The sequence below is a fragment of the Paramormyrops kingsleyae genome, chromosome 25 (genome assembly GCF_048594095.1).
Source record: "Paramormyrops kingsleyae isolate MSU_618 chromosome 25, PKINGS_0.4, whole genome shotgun sequence".
Lineage (NCBI taxonomy): Eukaryota > Metazoa > Chordata > Actinopteri > Osteoglossiformes > Mormyridae > Paramormyrops > Paramormyrops kingsleyae.
Window position 1 is genome coordinate 18,978,264 of NC_132821.1, and position 16,914 is coordinate 18,995,177.

The 16,914-nt window shown below is 49.9% G+C and overlaps 1 protein-coding gene across 5 annotated transcripts in view; it reads left to right on the forward strand.

Annotated features, from left to right (window-relative positions):
- Positions 1–16,914, forward strand: part of LOC111853604 (storkhead-box protein 2-like) — a 38,251-nt gene that overhangs the window by 5,225 nt on the left and 16,112 nt on the right. For 2 of the 5 annotated variants that reach the window (XM_072707126.1, XM_072707129.1), the window contains exons 1-2: positions 14,099–14,652; positions 14,953–15,881. The exons of 1 other annotated variant lie outside the window; for it this stretch is intronic. Coding sequence is in view for 1 of the 4 variants with exons in the window: in XM_023830693.2 (XP_023686461.1) it covers positions 8,295–8,460 (166 nt within the window). In the remaining 3 variants the exon portion in view is untranslated. Of the gene's footprint in view, positions 1–7,918; positions 8,461–14,098; positions 14,653–14,952; positions 16,350–16,740; positions 16,907–16,914 lie in introns of those variants that run through there. 2 more of the 5 variants (XM_072707127.1, XM_023830693.2) reach the window with 2 other exon arrangements.

Consider the following 16,914-nt stretch of genomic DNA (forward strand, 5'->3'; position numbering starts at 1 on the left):
CTCTTTGGATGTGAACACTATACAGCACATGTGAACCTAGGGCTGTCGCGATCATGTCTCCATGTAATGGCAATTATATGGAGCATGTAAAAAGATGATGGTGGTACTTTTTGCAGTTTAAAATCTGGCATGTTTATTAAACATAAGGATATGCCGAATCTATACAGATCGCTAACTTTTGGGTGTCACGATATGTATCTCATTAATATTTTAGGCAAACTACTAAACTGCTTACCAAACTGTGTATCCGTATGACAAATGTTTCACCCATCATCTAAAGCCCTGCGCGATTGCGCTTGTGCCATGTAATCGTGATTACATTGTGACGCGGCAACCCTAAGTGCACCCAAAGTGCCTTCACTGCTAAGCCCTGCCTACCCAAAAGTCAGCATGATTAATTTCTGAACTCATCAAACTCTTGTTTCAAGTCTGAATGTTAAGTTTTTATCTGCCGAGGGCGTTTTAGTTAGAGCTCTTTTTTTTCCTTTTACTGTGAATTGGGTTTCTCTTGACATCAGTGTCAGGGGGCAAGACCCTGCCTAACAGGATTGTCTGAGGATCAGGGACCAGGAAAGACTGCTGTGCCCCCTGTTCCAGTTCAACTGTGAGTGAAGACCCTGTCCATGCAGGCTCAGACAGCCTCCCCCTTCATCACTGTTGGATAAGGATGTAAAAAATCTCTGCTGGCACCCAAAACCGGCATCCGCATGTCCTACAGAGCAGTCAAACTGTGCAGGTTGTCAAGCAACCTACGAGGTATGTGCCACTTGTATGGGGAGGTCAGAGACCCCAGACCAGCAGACATCACCACCTCAGCTCCTTAGCTGGGCTGCCTGGTCTGGTGGATCATGGTCATCACCATTTCAAATGTGGTTTGTGATACTGCCATGTAGAGGCTGTCTCTGTATTTCCTCTGCTTTACTGGGTATTTGAAATCTGTGCATAGCCTGGTTGCGTTTTATAAGTATTCAGAGTGAATCAGGAAGGAAACATTAGAACTTCGATATCATATAAAAGTTCATATAAATCATCTGATAGTATTGGCTGACATGGAAGCTCTCTGCGTGCCTATCTGCCTGGTATTACCCGAAAAACACCCAGGCCCTGTACCATCCCAACCCCTGCCTCAGAATCTCTTCCTGGGCTCCTGTTTCCTTATTCCCACTGCCTCCTCGTCGGGCCAGCATGGCTGAAGTCGCAATCGGTCGAGTGTACTGTTCCAGCTAGCTCTGTTTTATCTTGTTTTACGAGGCAGGAATGCGGACTGCCTGGCTCGGCTGTACCGTGAGATGAATAGGGACCTTCGTCAGTCCCAACCGTGATCCCTAAAAGCAACAAGCACATAGCTGCCAATGACTGCTGTGAGGGCAACTGTGCCATGACTGTTAGAAAATGTGGCTTAACTTAACCGCTTATGTTATCTGTATTTCTTGGGTGCTATTTTATTCCATCGTAGCAAGTCACCTCTATGGAGGTGGAGATGGAGCCATCATGTTCTTTATTGCTTGTCCCGTGGCCTGTAGTAACAACCTGAAGATGGCTTGATGTTTCGCTCAGCCTAAGCAAATTATTATAGGGAATTTTACTGCATGAGGATTGAAATGAAAAACTGAATTCATCTTGACACAGTTGTCTTCCTATCTGTATCATGTTTATTGGCTGGTCTTTCTCGAGTGCATTAAAAATTTCCTGTTACACCGTGTAAACAAGGGGGAAGGGGGCTGACAAGTTGCTGGCATCGCAGAGACTGAAATCCACTGTAGTCCCATTATCTACTTGTTTTTCTTGTTGGGGGGCCAACTGAACAGTTTTAAGTCCCCATGCCAATGGGGCAACAGAACTGCTGTTTCCACAGCAACAACCTGTCAGTTAATAAGCAGACTCTCCCTTTTAAGGTGTGGTGTCATGAATGACCTTTTTCTTGCTTTGGTTAAGAATATCCACCAGGCCATGTGTACCATGTGGGGCTTTGGTCTGTGGTGGGATGCGATGGGCTGTATCCCTGGTTAAGCCAAACAGCTTTGAAGTAAGCACACACAAAGGGTCGAGCCTCCCAGCAGATTCTGCCAGGGCGATGCTTGAGTTTGTAGGTTCGAGTTCTTCACCATTTTTATGTACTCACCATCATCTTTATGGCCAAATTTAGTGCCTCTGCTGGTCAACTTTGGTACTAAACTTCCCTCAAATAGTTAAACTCATAGTGATGAAATTGGGGCTTGTTTTGAAAATTTGTTTCTTCTTGACAGGTTTGTCGTCTGTCATTTTTATAGTAAATATCCAGGTCCTGTTCTCTCAGGCTGACATCTGATTAGTTTGCTCTATGGAGAAAAGAGGTCTTTGACTGAAGAAGCTGTTCCATTGCTGCCCTCTAGCTGCAGAAGGCTGAACTGCATGGGACCTGAGGAACACTGGGATTCACTTTGGCTTGGGCTGTGTTTTCTTCATTTAAAGGGGAACTAGACCCCAACTCACTCAGCTGGCAAACACACAGCAGAGAGTGACACAGGGTGACATGGCAGGTGACGTGGCTGGCCTGAAATGACTTTTTTTGTGAAAAGGTGGAGCAAGTCTGTTTATGGTGGAGCTGCACAGAATCCACCAGCGTCCTGCATCCCCTTGGCCTGGCCCAGTTTAGGAGATCTATGGCGGCATGGTCTTACTGGGTTACAAACACACACTCCCATGAAAAGAGGTCATGTTCTTTAGTACTGCTGTGACAATGCTTCTCCTACATTTGAAGCCATTTTTCCAATGTTGGGAGCTGGGGGTGGGTGACCTGAGCAACTGTAGTTGTGACAACCGTCCCAAGACTGGCTGGGCCCATTCAAATCAGGCGTTATTTTGATTCTTCCAGTGCGACGCGGTATCTGCAAGACCCCTGTCTGGTGTGCTCCTTGCTGTCGTCATGGCAACAGGCTGGGTTCTGTGTGTGTGTATGCGCGTGTGTGTATGCGCGTGTGTGCATGCGCGTGCATGTGTGGCGCAGGGATAAAATGGCTGTCGAGTTGTTTGAATGAACACGAGGGGCTCTGGCTCCTCCCCCCTAAGTCCGGGCATCCGTGGTCGTGCAGTACAGAGCCGATGCTCTGTTGTGGCTCCCAGCGACTCGCCACACAGGGGGTGGAGTTAGTATGCGGGGGGTGGTGGGTGGGTTATGAATCCCTTTGTTGCCGTTGCCCTCTCATCGGCCTGTTTGACTTGGGGTGTGTGGTTTTTTTGGGGGTGCTGTGCACGGTAACGTAGCAGAGCAGGAACTGATGAGGAGCAGTGACTCATAACGGGTGACAGGCGTCAAAAGGTTCCCTTTGTGAGCCGCGTTCGGCATTGAACGTCTGTTTGGTGTCAGGTAAAAATAGCCGATGACGTCATAACTGAACAAGCGCGTTCAGTCCCCTTCCCTCCAGATCCACCTGCTGCCACTAGAGGTCAGAGTTGGGGAGAGTCCTGGATATTTACATAACTAGATAAATCATGATTTTTGGAGGATTCTGGGTAGTATGAAAACTCACCTGATGAAATGGTTACTCTCATGGCCCTGTGTTTTTACACCTTCCCTGTGGTATGAAAATTGCTCATTCCGATCTTAAGTGACAAGAATAAATGGAGTTAAATCTGTATGGCTGGAGTGGTGGCTCCGTTTGGAGCTCTTATCTTGTGCAGGAAGCCTCATTTTACCCTGGGTGTCTGAAATGGCAGATAACTGGCTAACTGACTCTGTTCCTTGCCTGTGACGGTGGTGCTGGGTGATGTCAGAGGGGCCGTGGTGTGTCTGGTGCTGAAGAGCAGCTTTTGGAGTGATGAAAGCATTGGGATTCAGATCACCTCCCATGGCTGAGTGTGTGAGACTCAGTACTGTCCTCAGTCGGACTTGTTTGGTGTGAGTGTGGGAATCAGATTTATGGTACGGGTGTACACCCACAGCAACTATGAAAGATGGAGTGTGTAATTTCTGGTTAACATCCACGGCCCCTGCACTCATTTTTACACTTCGTGTTTGACTCTACACTCCTTTTTGTTTGTCTGATTGGTTTTTTGTAGGTATTATGATTTTTCAGAAAATTAAATGCAACAGCATATTTGGCATGTCTTTGAGTAAGACATTAATATGTTCAGTTTGTAATTGAAGAGGATTTTTGTCCTATTCCTTGGTACCATTTTGTGTGCTTGTCATTTTTATTTGTTGGTCTGTAGGTGGCAGTCCTGTGCCACTGGGCCACTCAGCTATATGATGGGCAGCAGGTCCCTCCGGATCAATTTTTCTCTTGATTATTAGAGTGAGGTGGTGCCACATTTACCAGTGGGTGCCACCAGTGTACCATATGTGTGTTTGGGGTCAAAGGTTATGGTGTATTCCCACTGAGTTCAGACCAAGTGTTTAAAAATGTGATGTGAACTGTGGATTGTTTTTAACTCTGGTACTTTTAAGTTATTAACCCGATGAAAATTAAATTATATTTTCTTGTTTTATGCCATTCTTTACCTGAGGTTTTTGGTGGGGGGCAAACGTTCTGAATGTAACAGAGGTTTTCCCACAACTTCTGGCATGTGAGGTTCACTCACTTTGCATGTGACTGACTGACAGAGAAGAAAAGAACGACATGACGGTGTGCTACTTTAATGTGCTTGTCTCAAAAGAGATGGTGTTACTCTCCCCTGTGTGCTGCAGCTCATCCTTTAAAATTTCTGAAAGTGGACGTTGGGGCAGTTTGAGTTGAGCAACTTGGTCCAAGGCACAAAACCAGAAGTTCCTTCCTAAAATTGTAACTTTCCTTTGTTGTCATACCATCTACAGGCCAAATATAGGTGGTGTTGTGCACTGAGCATTTAGGATGAGTAATGGGGTTTCCTTTGATGACAGTGGCCATTTTAAGATTCTTATCAAGGCTTAATGGGAACTCTTGGACTAAACTCTCATACCCCCCAGCTCTGATCAGACCTACTTATCCCAGTTCCTAAATACCCCCCCCCCCACCACCACCATTATATAAACTGCTGGATCAGCTGCCTGCTGACGACACTGTCCTTTTGGCTCTGTGCTGTGAGTGTGGGTTACAGAAACCTGGTCCACATTAGGTGCCCTGGGCCAGGGAAGGGGTGACCCCCCCTCCCCTGAGCCCTCTAGCCACTGTGTAGTTGGCTGAGCCCAGTGCCAAAGGAGACAGACGTGTGAAATCCCATTGCCATCCCACCTGTGGAACTTTGGCATTCTGGGAGCCAGGCAGCCAAAACAAGCTTGTGACCTGACCCATGTGCATGCAAGCCAGCTTCTGAGAAGCCGCGATTGATCGGCAAACCCTGGCACTGGATACATATTTGCACGTCGTGTGTGTGTGTGTGCGCGTGCACACACACACATCACCTCAAACACACCTTTTGCCCCTTCCTGCAGGCTGGCTCATCCCACGTAATGAGAGTGGTCCTCTGACTTGCGATATGGTGCCGTGACCCAAATGTCTGCTGCGGGATGCTGTGGTTTACATATATACAGTGCACGCAGTTTCTGGGATCTGGGATGGAAGCGGAATCAGGGGCTCCGCACCGTCCTGGCTGTCTGGTGCATATCCGCTTTCTGAGGGACATAATTACACTTGGCTTGCAGAAATTCCTTGCGGTAGGAAGGCTTTGTCATTTGGCTGTCTTTCTACTGATTGGAGTGATGGGGTTTTTCAGAGACATGGGCCATTGCTGTTGTACTCGTGAAGGGGGGGCACTTTACCTCAATACATAGATACCAGACTCCAGTAAACTGATACGTAAAAACGAAATGCGTAAGCTGTGGCTAGGGCAAAGAAATGTGTAATATTACCCCTGGAGCTCTCCAGGCAGCAGCCCTGGGGGGGGGGGAGGGTCAGTGTTATTACAGGTGGCGTCTCCGTACAACCCTGGCATGTGCCATAAGGAAATCCTGCTGGTTGCGAATCCTACAGTTTGTGGGTAGATCCACCAGAATCATGTGCAGAGCAGAGTACGAGCTCATTTGGGAGCCCCATAGGGGTGGGTCTGAGGGCACGCATGCATTGCAATTTCATTTTAATTTAGAACACATTTTGTATTGGCTGCCGGACGTCAGGTGCCCTAGAGGACCAGAGGGTTTTTATATAACACGTAAATATTGAATTTCACCCTGGTAGAGTTTATAGTTTCCGGGAGTAGATTCTGGGCTTTGGGCTGTATGAGTTTGTGTGGGAGGGTGTGGGGGGGAGAATATGATGAACCTGATCGGTCTGGTTCTACCCTTCATGATGAATTTAGAGCCATGTCTTCAGTTGATGACTTCCATGAAGATTCCACACAGGAAGTCGGATGGTGTTTGTGGTATTCACGTTGTTCCTTCCCCAAAAAGTGAAACCCGACACACAAGCTGGTTAGTCCTGAAGTTAACCGCCGGCATCTGTGGTGTCTGTCAGGCTGGTTGGGGCCCCCTCCCCATGCTCCGCTTCATGTTGCATGTTGTTGGCGCCTCTTCCCATCTGTCCTGAGTGGCTTGGGTCTGCTGGTCTGTTTCCTTTTAGCATTTCAGTTGGAGTCGGGCTCTGACCCTCATTGAGAATAACCGCTCCTTACGTTCCCACGGGAATTCATGAGGGGGGGTGGGGGGGGGTTGTTAAGGGGAGTGAGGAAATCTTGAGATCTGATCCCAGAGAGGCCCGCTCCGCCCCCTCCGGTGGTGTTCTCGTTGCTGTGGAGATTGGGGTGGGGGTTATCCCCTTGCAGCTGTTTCTCACACTGATTCTGGGGGGACGGGGGGGCTGAAAAGGGGGAGGGTCAAAGAAGAAGGGGTCTGAGTAGCAAAGCCTGTGTGTGTTGGCAAGGAAAATAAGAACCCTTTAAGTAGGGGTGGGGGGGTTGGCGGGCAGGACAACCGCTTTTTAAAAGTACGGTTTTGTATGTAAATGTATCTGCAGCTTCTGATTGGTCAGGCAGGCAGCCCAGGGGTGGAGCCTGGCCCCGGGGTTGTTTTGTGTTAGAACGTGAGCCCGGCGTGTTCGCGCAGCTAACGCTGCTCTGCTAGCCAGGAACGGGGGAGGTGGCCTGGCTGCCTGACAGACACAGGGCCGTCACTTGCCGCTGCTGCTCCTCCTCCTCCAGGAAGGGAGGGGGAGTAAGAGCGAGTGAGCGAGAGAGAGAGCGAGGGAGCGAGAAGCAACATGAGCCTCAGAGGCAGCGCTCCCGTCTTCAGCAACGCTGGACTCCGCAGGAAGGAGCGTCCTCCAGGATCTCCATAACGGCACTCTTTTGTTGTCATTCCGCCTGTTTTTGTTTGCGTTCTTTGCCTCCTTCCTGCTCTGCGTCTCCTGGCGACGCTCCGTGCTTTTCTCTCCGTCTTTCTCACGCACGCACGCAGTCGCGCGCGGCCCCGTCCACGCTCACGCACACACCCTTCTGCGCGGAGCGGCGAGGAGGCGGCGGCGGAGGACCGGGTCGCTGGAGATCACCGTGTGGGGAACGTGCCGTTTACTGCTGTCTGCACCTGGCTTGGATTAACACGCGTCGAGACAAGGATTTCTTCCTGTTTTTTTTTTTTTTTCTTTTCTTTTTTTTGGGGGGGGGGTTGTTTTCCCTCCTTTTTGTTCCCTCCATCTCCTCCTTTCTCACCCTTCTGGTGTATGGACGACGGAGGCGGGTCCCTGATTGCAGAAGGATAGTGCCGAGCTCCCCCCCCACCCCCCACCCAACCACCCCTCTCCCCTTGCGACCTGTGCTGACCCGGTTCCAGGTCAGTGAGCAGGCCTGTGGATTGCCCCCCCCACCCCCGATTTGGCCCTTTGTGTTTCCAGCTGCCGTTCGACTTGGTGCACAGCCCCGCTCCCCCCACCGTCAGTAGCATCAGGCTATTGTTGGAGTCCTTGGGTCTTTGACTCTGCTGCTCTCTCTCTGGGGCCCCCAGCTACCTTTTGCTTCGTCCTTTCCTGATCCCCTGACCCCCCCCCCCCAAATCCTCCCCCAAACCTTCTTTTTCCCAGCTAGAGAGCTGCCCCCCCCCACCACCACCACCAGCACCTTTAGCACCTCACGTGTGAGTCTGGTAGCGATAACGTTGATTGAGGACGTGAGGCTAATGCATTGTGGGATGCATGCAGCAGCGTATCGGCCGCTGAGCAGGAAGCGGGACCCGAGCCTTCTCCGTGGCGGCCAGCGGGAGCCACGGGTGTGATCGCGAGCGTGTGTGTGCGTGCTTGTGCGACACGGTGACAGTGCGGGTTCCGGTCCTCTCCGCCATGTCCCCAGCGTGACCCCCCTCCCGTCCAGGCCCCTCCCGGGCCCCATTGACACCCGGGGGGCCGACCGGCGCCATGAAGAAGACCCGCAGCACCGTGCTGCGCCGGGCCTGGCCCAGCTCCGACTTCTCCGACCGGACCTCGGAGCGCACGCGCTCGCGCAGCGAGAAGGACTACCGCGTGCACAGGCAGCACCCCGCGCCCTTCTCCTCACAGTCGCCCCGGGGATTCGTGACGCCAGGTTAGTGTGGTTCTATCTAGTTGTGGGATGGGGGCAGGGGGGCTTGTTTGTATTTGTATGTCAGCTGGCCATTGCCCTCCAGTCACTCTTACGTCTTGCAAGTGGGTTGCAAATGGTTATAGTCTCTGAAACAGTGATGGGCTGTGATCAGCACAGAGACTATGGAAGAGGGCCTCTGTTATCTCCTACTATTACCTGCTTCGCAACACGGGCATGGGGGTCTCAGCTGCTCGATGCTAATGCGCAAGGAAGGAGGCGCCCCGGTTGAGAGCTGGCCTCTACTAACTATCTCTAACCCTAACCCACTCCCCGAATCTGTCTCAGTTGATAGGGAGAGCTGAGGGCCGAGGACGAGGACTGGACCCGCCAGGGAGGGGGGGTGGTTGCTGTGGGGGTTCCCTGCGGCAGCTTTGCGGTCCTATGCTGTTGCCTCCTTTTCTGATGAGCGTGTGTCTGCGGGGGACGGCTCCATGTCCAGTGCAATGTAGACAGAACAGATCGAGCTGTGGTCTCGGACTTAGTCACTGGTTGAGGGCCAGTAGCCTCCCTGGTGGTGGCTTTTCCCTGATGTTTGAGGAGAAGGAAGTAAATAAAAAAAAAAAAAAACAATATTTGGCAGATGAAATTATGTATGCAATAAATGCGTGTGGTCCTGTGATTGTTTGGTGGTGGTGGGGGTCCAGGTGCCATGGAGAAACCGGGCATATGTTGCGGTCGAGCATGATTTATGGTTTACTTTCGCAGTACAACTCTCAGATCGTGCATTTACGCACATGGGGGCCAGATGGTAAATATGACATGATGTTCGTGCCAGGCGCTGACAGATCTGTCCAGTCCTGGCTCTCCTCATTGGGTGTGAGGTATCTAGGGTGCTGGGGTGGGCAGGGTGCTGTGAGACACTGAGGTCTTCAGGATGTGTAACATTTGTCCTGGAGTAGGCTGATGAGTCTGTAAATGTAGCACAGTTTGTGGTAGCAATCTCTGCCATATAGATCTCTGGTGAGGCAGACTGCCACTGATTGCAGTATAGATCTCTGTGGTGATGCAGACTGCAACTGACTGCTGTAAACATCTCTGGTGATGCAGGCTGACTGAGGTATAGATCTATTTGGTAATGCAAACTGCCACTGACTGCCATATAGGTCTCTGTGGTGATGCAGACTGGCCCTGACTGCCGTGTAGATGTCTGTGGTGATGCAAACTGGCATTAATTGCTGTATAGATCTCTTTGGTGATGCAGACTTCCACTGACTGACATATAAATCTCAGTGGTGATGTAGACTGGCACTAGCTGTTGTATAGATTTCTGTGGTGATGCACTGACTGCTGTGTAGATCTCTGTGGTGATGCAGACTGCCACTGACCACCATATAGATTTCTATGGTGATGCAGACTGGCACTGACTATTGTATGGATCTCTGTGGTGATGCAGACTTCCTCTGACTGAGGAATAGATCTATATCTCTGTAGTGATGCAGACTGCCTCTGACTGAGGAATAGATCTCTCTGGTGATGCAGATTGGCACTGATTGCTGTGTAGATATCTGTGGTGATTCAGACTGGCATTGACTATTGTATGGCTCTCTGTGGTGATGTAGACTGACTGCTGTATAGATCTCTGTGGTGATGCAGACTGGTATTGACTACTGTATTGATCTCTGTGGTGATCCATACTGACTGAGGAATAGCTCTCTGTGGTAATGCAGACTGCCTCTGATTGAGGAATAGATCTCTGCGGTGATGCAGGCTGATTGAGTAATTAAGATTTCTATTGTTCTATTATTCTATTGTGATGCAAACTGGCACTGACTACTGTATGGATGTCTGGTGATGCAGACTGCCTCTGACTGAGGTATAAATCTGTGATGATACAGACTGCCTCTGACTGAGGAATAGATCTCTGTGGTGATACAAATTGCCTCTGACTGCTGTATAGATCTGTGATGTTCATAATGTGTGGGTCTCCCTTGTGATTAGTGATCTGGTTCAAGATGCTTCTCTGTGGCGTCACCCAGCCTGAATGGAAGGCTAATGGGGTGTGTGAGGGTGTGTTCACAGAGCACACAGGTATGCTAGGACTGGATCTCTATTGCGTGCATATTTGTCCCTACGGGGGATATTTGAGGCTGTAAATATATGATTTTTGTTATCTTCTTTCTCTGGTGAATGTGTTCCTTACAATCCTGACAATATCCACAAAAAAGAGAAACATCATCATGGATTAAAGCCCCTGAGGGACAGCATTGACCCTCTGTAGACTTCTGGGAGCCCTTCTCTCAGTGGTTCAGGTCTCTCCTGGCATGCTTTCGGTTTCTTTTTTCATTTGTGGTGTCTCTGGCCAACTTGAGGGCTTGTGAGAGCTTGTTTCTGACATCTGTGGGTGTTTCGTTTATATTAATTAGTGGAGAATCATCGATAGACACCTTCACTGGTGGACAGGTCACGCAGTCCAGCAGATGGGCTGTGAGGAGGGTACAGGAGGCCATGGAGTTTATAGCCACTTTCCATTGATGTGAAATGAGCTTCCTGATGGCAAAACTGAAAATTAAGTTGGTCAGAAATGTGGTGTGCAAAGAAGTCCTACTAGGGCTCCATCTGGACATCAGAGGGGTGCAGCACCAACCTGGGAACTCACTGGAAGGGTGGAGAGATAGCAGACCAGGTTCACAGAGTAGGCCTTCTTGAGGTATTGAAGTGTGTTGAGAAGGTAGGACATGTTCTCATCTACTCGTGTCAACTCGGGCTGTGGGTCCCTACGGTGGCTCTTTATTTTCCCTGCTCTCATGTGGTCCTTTCCATTTCAGCACATCTCCTCATTTCAGCTGGGCCCCTAGCCCATTAACGTCAGCTCAGGGGCACCTCTGCCCTCTTCCATTGAGTACAAAACTTATCAGACATTCCACTTGAGTGGGACGTTTTTGTCCTCACCCCAACTTTATCTGACCTTTCTTCTGTGTATTGTCACACAGGTGGCTGTAGTCTTACCATTGTACTATTCAGAAGCCTAACCCCCCCCCCAAAAGAAATCCTTTGGTTCTCGGCTTTGGAACAAATAGCTGTGTGCAATCAGAAAGGCCAACAGAGAATTAATTAGCCATGAATCATTGTTAGTAGTACAGGTTAACTACTGCTGTGCTCTGAGATGTTCCAGATGAGAGGAAAGGGTGCATCTGATGATGACTTGATGCTTATGGTTGGATTTGTTTCCAGGATGGGGCGTTAGTTTCCATGTCTTCTGCACGGATCATGACCGAGAGCTGTAAGAGGGGCAGACTGTATGGGGTGACTCGGCAGATCGCAGGGTGATAAGATCTGTTCCCTGGGACCATTTCAGCCCCTTCTACTCCACAGAGACCAAATTACATGCATTACAGCAAATTACTTGCAGGCTGAGGCGCTTGTCCTTTTACCTCTTAATCAGGCTGACTTTGAACCACAAGCAGTCAGACTCTGGCCAAGAGACCGCCGTCAGGAGGCTACGCCTTCTGATGTGTGTACAGGTTGTGTGGAGCCTGCCCGTTGCTGTGTGAGAATGGGGCTCCGTTCATTCTACCTGGGAGTGCTCACAGGCGCAGTGAGCATCTTCTTGCTCACAAACGTACACGGTCACAGCCCCACTGCCCCCTGTGCCCATGACACCAGCTAAAAATAAGCTGCTGCACTTTGGGCATCCCAGAAGCTGAGATCAGCAACCCTGCTCTGACATGCACAGCTGATTGCTGAGAGAATGCAGCTAGTGTGTCCCCCTTAGTGTGTCCCGGTGCAGCCTTGCTTCAGACTGCCCTGTCCGTCAGCACACTGAGCCGTGCTGGCCTACTTTTGCATACGCTGCCCTACATGGTGCTGCTGCTATGCTAATTGTCATGGTCTTTTGCCACTGTCGTGTGTTAGATATACAGGTCCTACTGCTAAGCTACATAGCCAGCTGCATAGTCAAACTTGGCCAAAATATATCTAGCTGGCCTCGCTAAGCTAGATGCTACATATAGACAGCATTGCTAAATTACATGCTCTCATCGTTGAACTACATGCTACATATAGACAGCATCACTGAGCTACATGGTACGTATAGATGGTATTACTAAACTACATGATAACTTTAGGGAAGGAAGAACAATTTATTTTGGTGTTAGAGATTTTCTTTAGGTTTAAATAACTGACAGCTGCCAAACTGCCGTGTCCACCTGTTTTTGGGATATGAAAGAGCATGTGACTCCAATGCTGGACTGTACATGCAGGATACCCTTTAGTAAACTGTCAAGCCAGATAAATATGCAGTCTGTTTACACCCCGAAAAGGCCCTCATCTTACACTGCTGAGGCAGACTGTTCATGTGGCGCTGCTGCCCACAGGTTTGAGTGACTGTGGGATGGTAGAGAGTACACAGAGTGTCAGTGACTCCTCAGGCTTTTTCGTAATAGACATCTCATGTTTGTTTTTGAGAAACTTGAGCATTTTATTCTGGCAGAGTACATCTTTTGGAAAAAGGGCATGCTGAGTTTTTTTCCCCTCAAGACAGATTGTTTCTCTTTTGTTAGAAATGATTTTGGAGTGAAAAATGAGAGGACTTCTGAGCTTATGTTTAGGGCTTTGGGGGGTTCCTCATTAATTTTTTTAAATGCTTTTGTGGATTCTGGGGTCCCTAGAGTGTTTATGAGGTTAGGTTCCCAGCCAGCTGGGACCCTTTGGGTGTGCATGCTGTCAGTGTCCAGCTTAATGCCCATGCGTCAATGGCTAACTAGCATTAAACGGTATTTCTGAATGTATTGGCAAAGCCCTCAGTAGCATGGTTATTCCCGTCACCCGCAACAACGGGGTAACTGTTTGTTGTGTGTGTGACCTTACACCCCATGGGGTCCATGTTTGCTTTTCTGGGACCCTAGTAAAAATAGATCATATGGGTCGAGAGAATAGAGAGATTAAGAGTGGCTTGTCTCATCGCGGGGACAGAAGCCATAATGGAAAGGAATTCCACTGGGGAATGGGCCAGTAGGAGTGCAAGCTCCGGGCCTGGGCCTGGGCCCGGGGGCGGGGGCGGGGGCGGGGGCGGGGCCGGGGGAGGTCGCCCCACTGTTGGGAGCTTGTGAAGGGCAAGGCTGCTGTGCCGTCCTTAAGTGAAAGCAGCTGTGGGAACTTGAAGGAACAGTGTGAGACCCCCAAATAGGGGGGATTTAAGTGGCGGGATTTGGTGCTGTCTGTCGACTTAGGAGACAGGAGTCATTTGTTGGGTTTTTTTTTTCCTCTCCTCTCTCCCTCCTTCCACATGTTCCGGAGATTCTGTGAACTTCACATTTGGAGAGACATTGGCAGTCTGCTGGATTTGGGCTCCTCAGGTTTTCCCGGGTCTTCCTACTGCTCGGCTTTCCAAGTCAGCATTACCGGGTCGTGTGGATCTCGGTGATTAATCCCAGATTTTCGCCCCTGTTTTCTTTGGAACGTTGGCGTTGCTCTTGGACGCCTGCAGTGGGCCTCACAGCGCCGGCATGATTCCGATGGGAGGGATTCCTGGCCAGGCCTGACGACCACAGCGGGAGTGCAGAGTGTTGTGGGAGGTTGAAAAGGGGGGTTTGTAACCCCCCTCGCCACTTTGGTGCTGCAAAATTTCAAAAAGTGGGGGGGCGGGTTCAGGGGTCTTAGTCTGGCGTCAGCGCAGTGCGAGCTGGGTGCCTGGAGCAGGCGCTCCGGCAGAAAATCCGACACTGTCATCCCAGGGTCCCGCCAGGCCTGCTCTTCTGGCCTGATGGCCCATTTCTAATCACACCTGTGCTTCCCCGTCGACTTTGCAGAAAGTCAGAGTCTGTTTTCCATATTGTTAAAGGAAAATCTGGATGTGTTTGATGCTTTTACTAACCCTGGTTCATAGCCGGCCGTCATAAATGCTGGCAGCCTTTCTGTGTGGAGAGCGGATTTGTTTGTGGACTCGTAGCAGACCTGAGCATCCTGTGAAGACGGGGGGTGGTGGTGTGAATGCTGCTGGCTGGAGTTTCTGTGGGAAGGCGATGCCAGAGAGAGATGCCGCTTCTGTGCTCTCCGCAGCAGGCTTCTTTTCCTGGCAGGGTGCTTATGCATGGTGCCCCGCCCTTCTCAGCCCCTGCCTGACACCCTTTCCCGCAGCGCCATGCGCCACGGCTGGTTTCCGGCTGCAAACTCCTTCCTGTCCTCCCTCAGCACTGCGCTTTCACCTGCATGGAGGTAAGCCTCGGGATCCTGGCTTCCCCCCAGCGATCTGCTCGGTTTAACCTCTCCTGACTCTCCTTAATGTCCGCGTGCCCCAGCTTGCGCTCACTCCCTTGGGATAATGCGGCCGTCTCAGTCTCCAGACCCATTTCGCCCATTAATTCCTCTCCCATCCCCCGTAGTATGTAGACACAGAAAATTTGGCCTGTTTCATGTAAAACGACTATTTTTAATAGTGTAATGGCAGATTAATAACTGCTCAGCCCATATTTTATCTCTGCTTCTCTCCACTTTGTCATCTTTTATTTTTTTTAGGTGTCTTGTGACCAGGACATAATTTACGTGTGTGGTCTCCCGGTAAAGTCGGCTAGCGCTCCTCAAGAATAAAGCATGTCTAACATGTTTGTGAACAAGTACCATCCAGGACCTGGGGACGGCGAAATCAGCATTTTCCCTCCGTGCTGCTGTGGATCTGTCTCATAAAGTTAAGGCCAAAAGATTTATCAGCCCAAAGAGTCCGTCCCTTTTAAAACACTGGTTATGCAGGGCTGCCATTAACTGTGTCCCATTTCCATTCCTCGACTGCAGAGACTTTGAAAGGATCCCTTTTGTGACAAGTTTACAGGAGGGTCACAAACTCTTCGGACTCCTCTCAGACTAGCTGTGTCATGCCTTCTGCCAGATAAGTACACCATTCATGGGAAGAGGTTTTGGAAATGAAAATCCCTTATCATAATGAATCCTTTGATCCAGCTCTGGATGTCACACAGAATTCTGGGTAACTTCGTCCAGGAAAGGGCCCGTCTAGAGTGCACCTGGGCCACACACTTGGAAGATTAGGATTGGGACACTTGTACCCTGAGCTACTTGCAGCCCTCCATGTCAACAGCCTGCTCTCTTTTTTTTCTTCATCTCACTGGATTTCCTCTGGGGTTTAGCCCTTCTGAAAATAGACTGCATTTATAATCCAGCAATATGATGTTTGTTAGCCACGTGACCTGGTATCAAAGTAAAACTGCTGTTAGAGATGTTTTAAGGTAGAGTAAAGGATGCAAGTTTGAGACTCCAGATGGGATCGTCATCAGGGTGCCGACAGAGCAGCGGACCCCATGACATAGTGTGTGGTACACACTGACCGTGTCCTGACTGGTGGTAGACAGGTATCATCGTAGATGTAGCGATAGTCCTGGATGGGAGTGGGCAGCACTCATGAGAAGAGGAGGCATGAGAACAGCCATTTTTAGGCAAGTATAAAAGGTGAGGGCGGTACCTCTGAGAAAAGTCAGTGTGAGGGGGACGGGGGGAGTTCAAGCGTCAGCTTCCCCCATACGGGCTGTGACTGCTTCCCTGTGTGTGACTTTCTGGTCTGTCCCGTTGCTGTGGGTTTGTGTCCCCAGGTGCTGTGTGTTTGTCTATCGCAGTCCATATTCTGTGTAATTTGTAATGACGACTGTGGGTTTGAGGAAAACAGATTTTATTTAAAATTCTAAGTGCCATCCTTAAAATCCTTTGTCACCTCAGTCTGGCTTCTCCTGTTCGATAAGAGCTGCCACAAATCGGCAATTGGCAGAGTGCTGTGTCATGCAGTAAGCCTCTCTCTCAGATTGGTGTTTGCTATGGGATGAACGCACCTGTTTCCCTGGTGACATGGTCGATGCTCTTGCCGGACGATGTTGGAACGGACAGAGGGAAGTTCTCGGAGAGGGTGTCAGGTTGGTGCTGCTAGCCTTCACCTCCCTGTGAACTGTGCCTTTGCACCCCTCCTCCCCACATCAGTACTGCTCTCTCAGTGCCGGTTGGGCTCGTACCACCACCTAGTGGTACTTCATGTGGAATAGCACCGAAAAGCAAGATTTAATTAAGATGACATCATTCACACATTCATATATAGCAGCTAAATATATATGTTCACGTCAGCTCGGAACGTTTATCTTCTACTATTGGGGTGGGGGTGCTACTTCAGACCTTCTTTGTTCTGTTCTTTCATTTCCAGCTGTTTGTCCATGTGACTCTTGTGATACTTGTGTCAGGGGTTTAAAGGGTGTCTGAGAGCACAGACCAGCCCAAGGTGGCCGAAGCTGAGACTGGCTAATGCGTCTCCAGGTCATGACGGATGAACAGCCCCCATAGTCCCTCTGGCTTCCTGGCTTGTTTTTCCTGTTTTCCAAGCTGGCTGGAACCACCTGAAACCTGGGAGTGTCTGTCCTTATCAACTTCACGGTCTTTCCAGGGGCTCTGAGTGACCACCGGAGGCCGCCTTCCTCTCCAGGTGTGTCC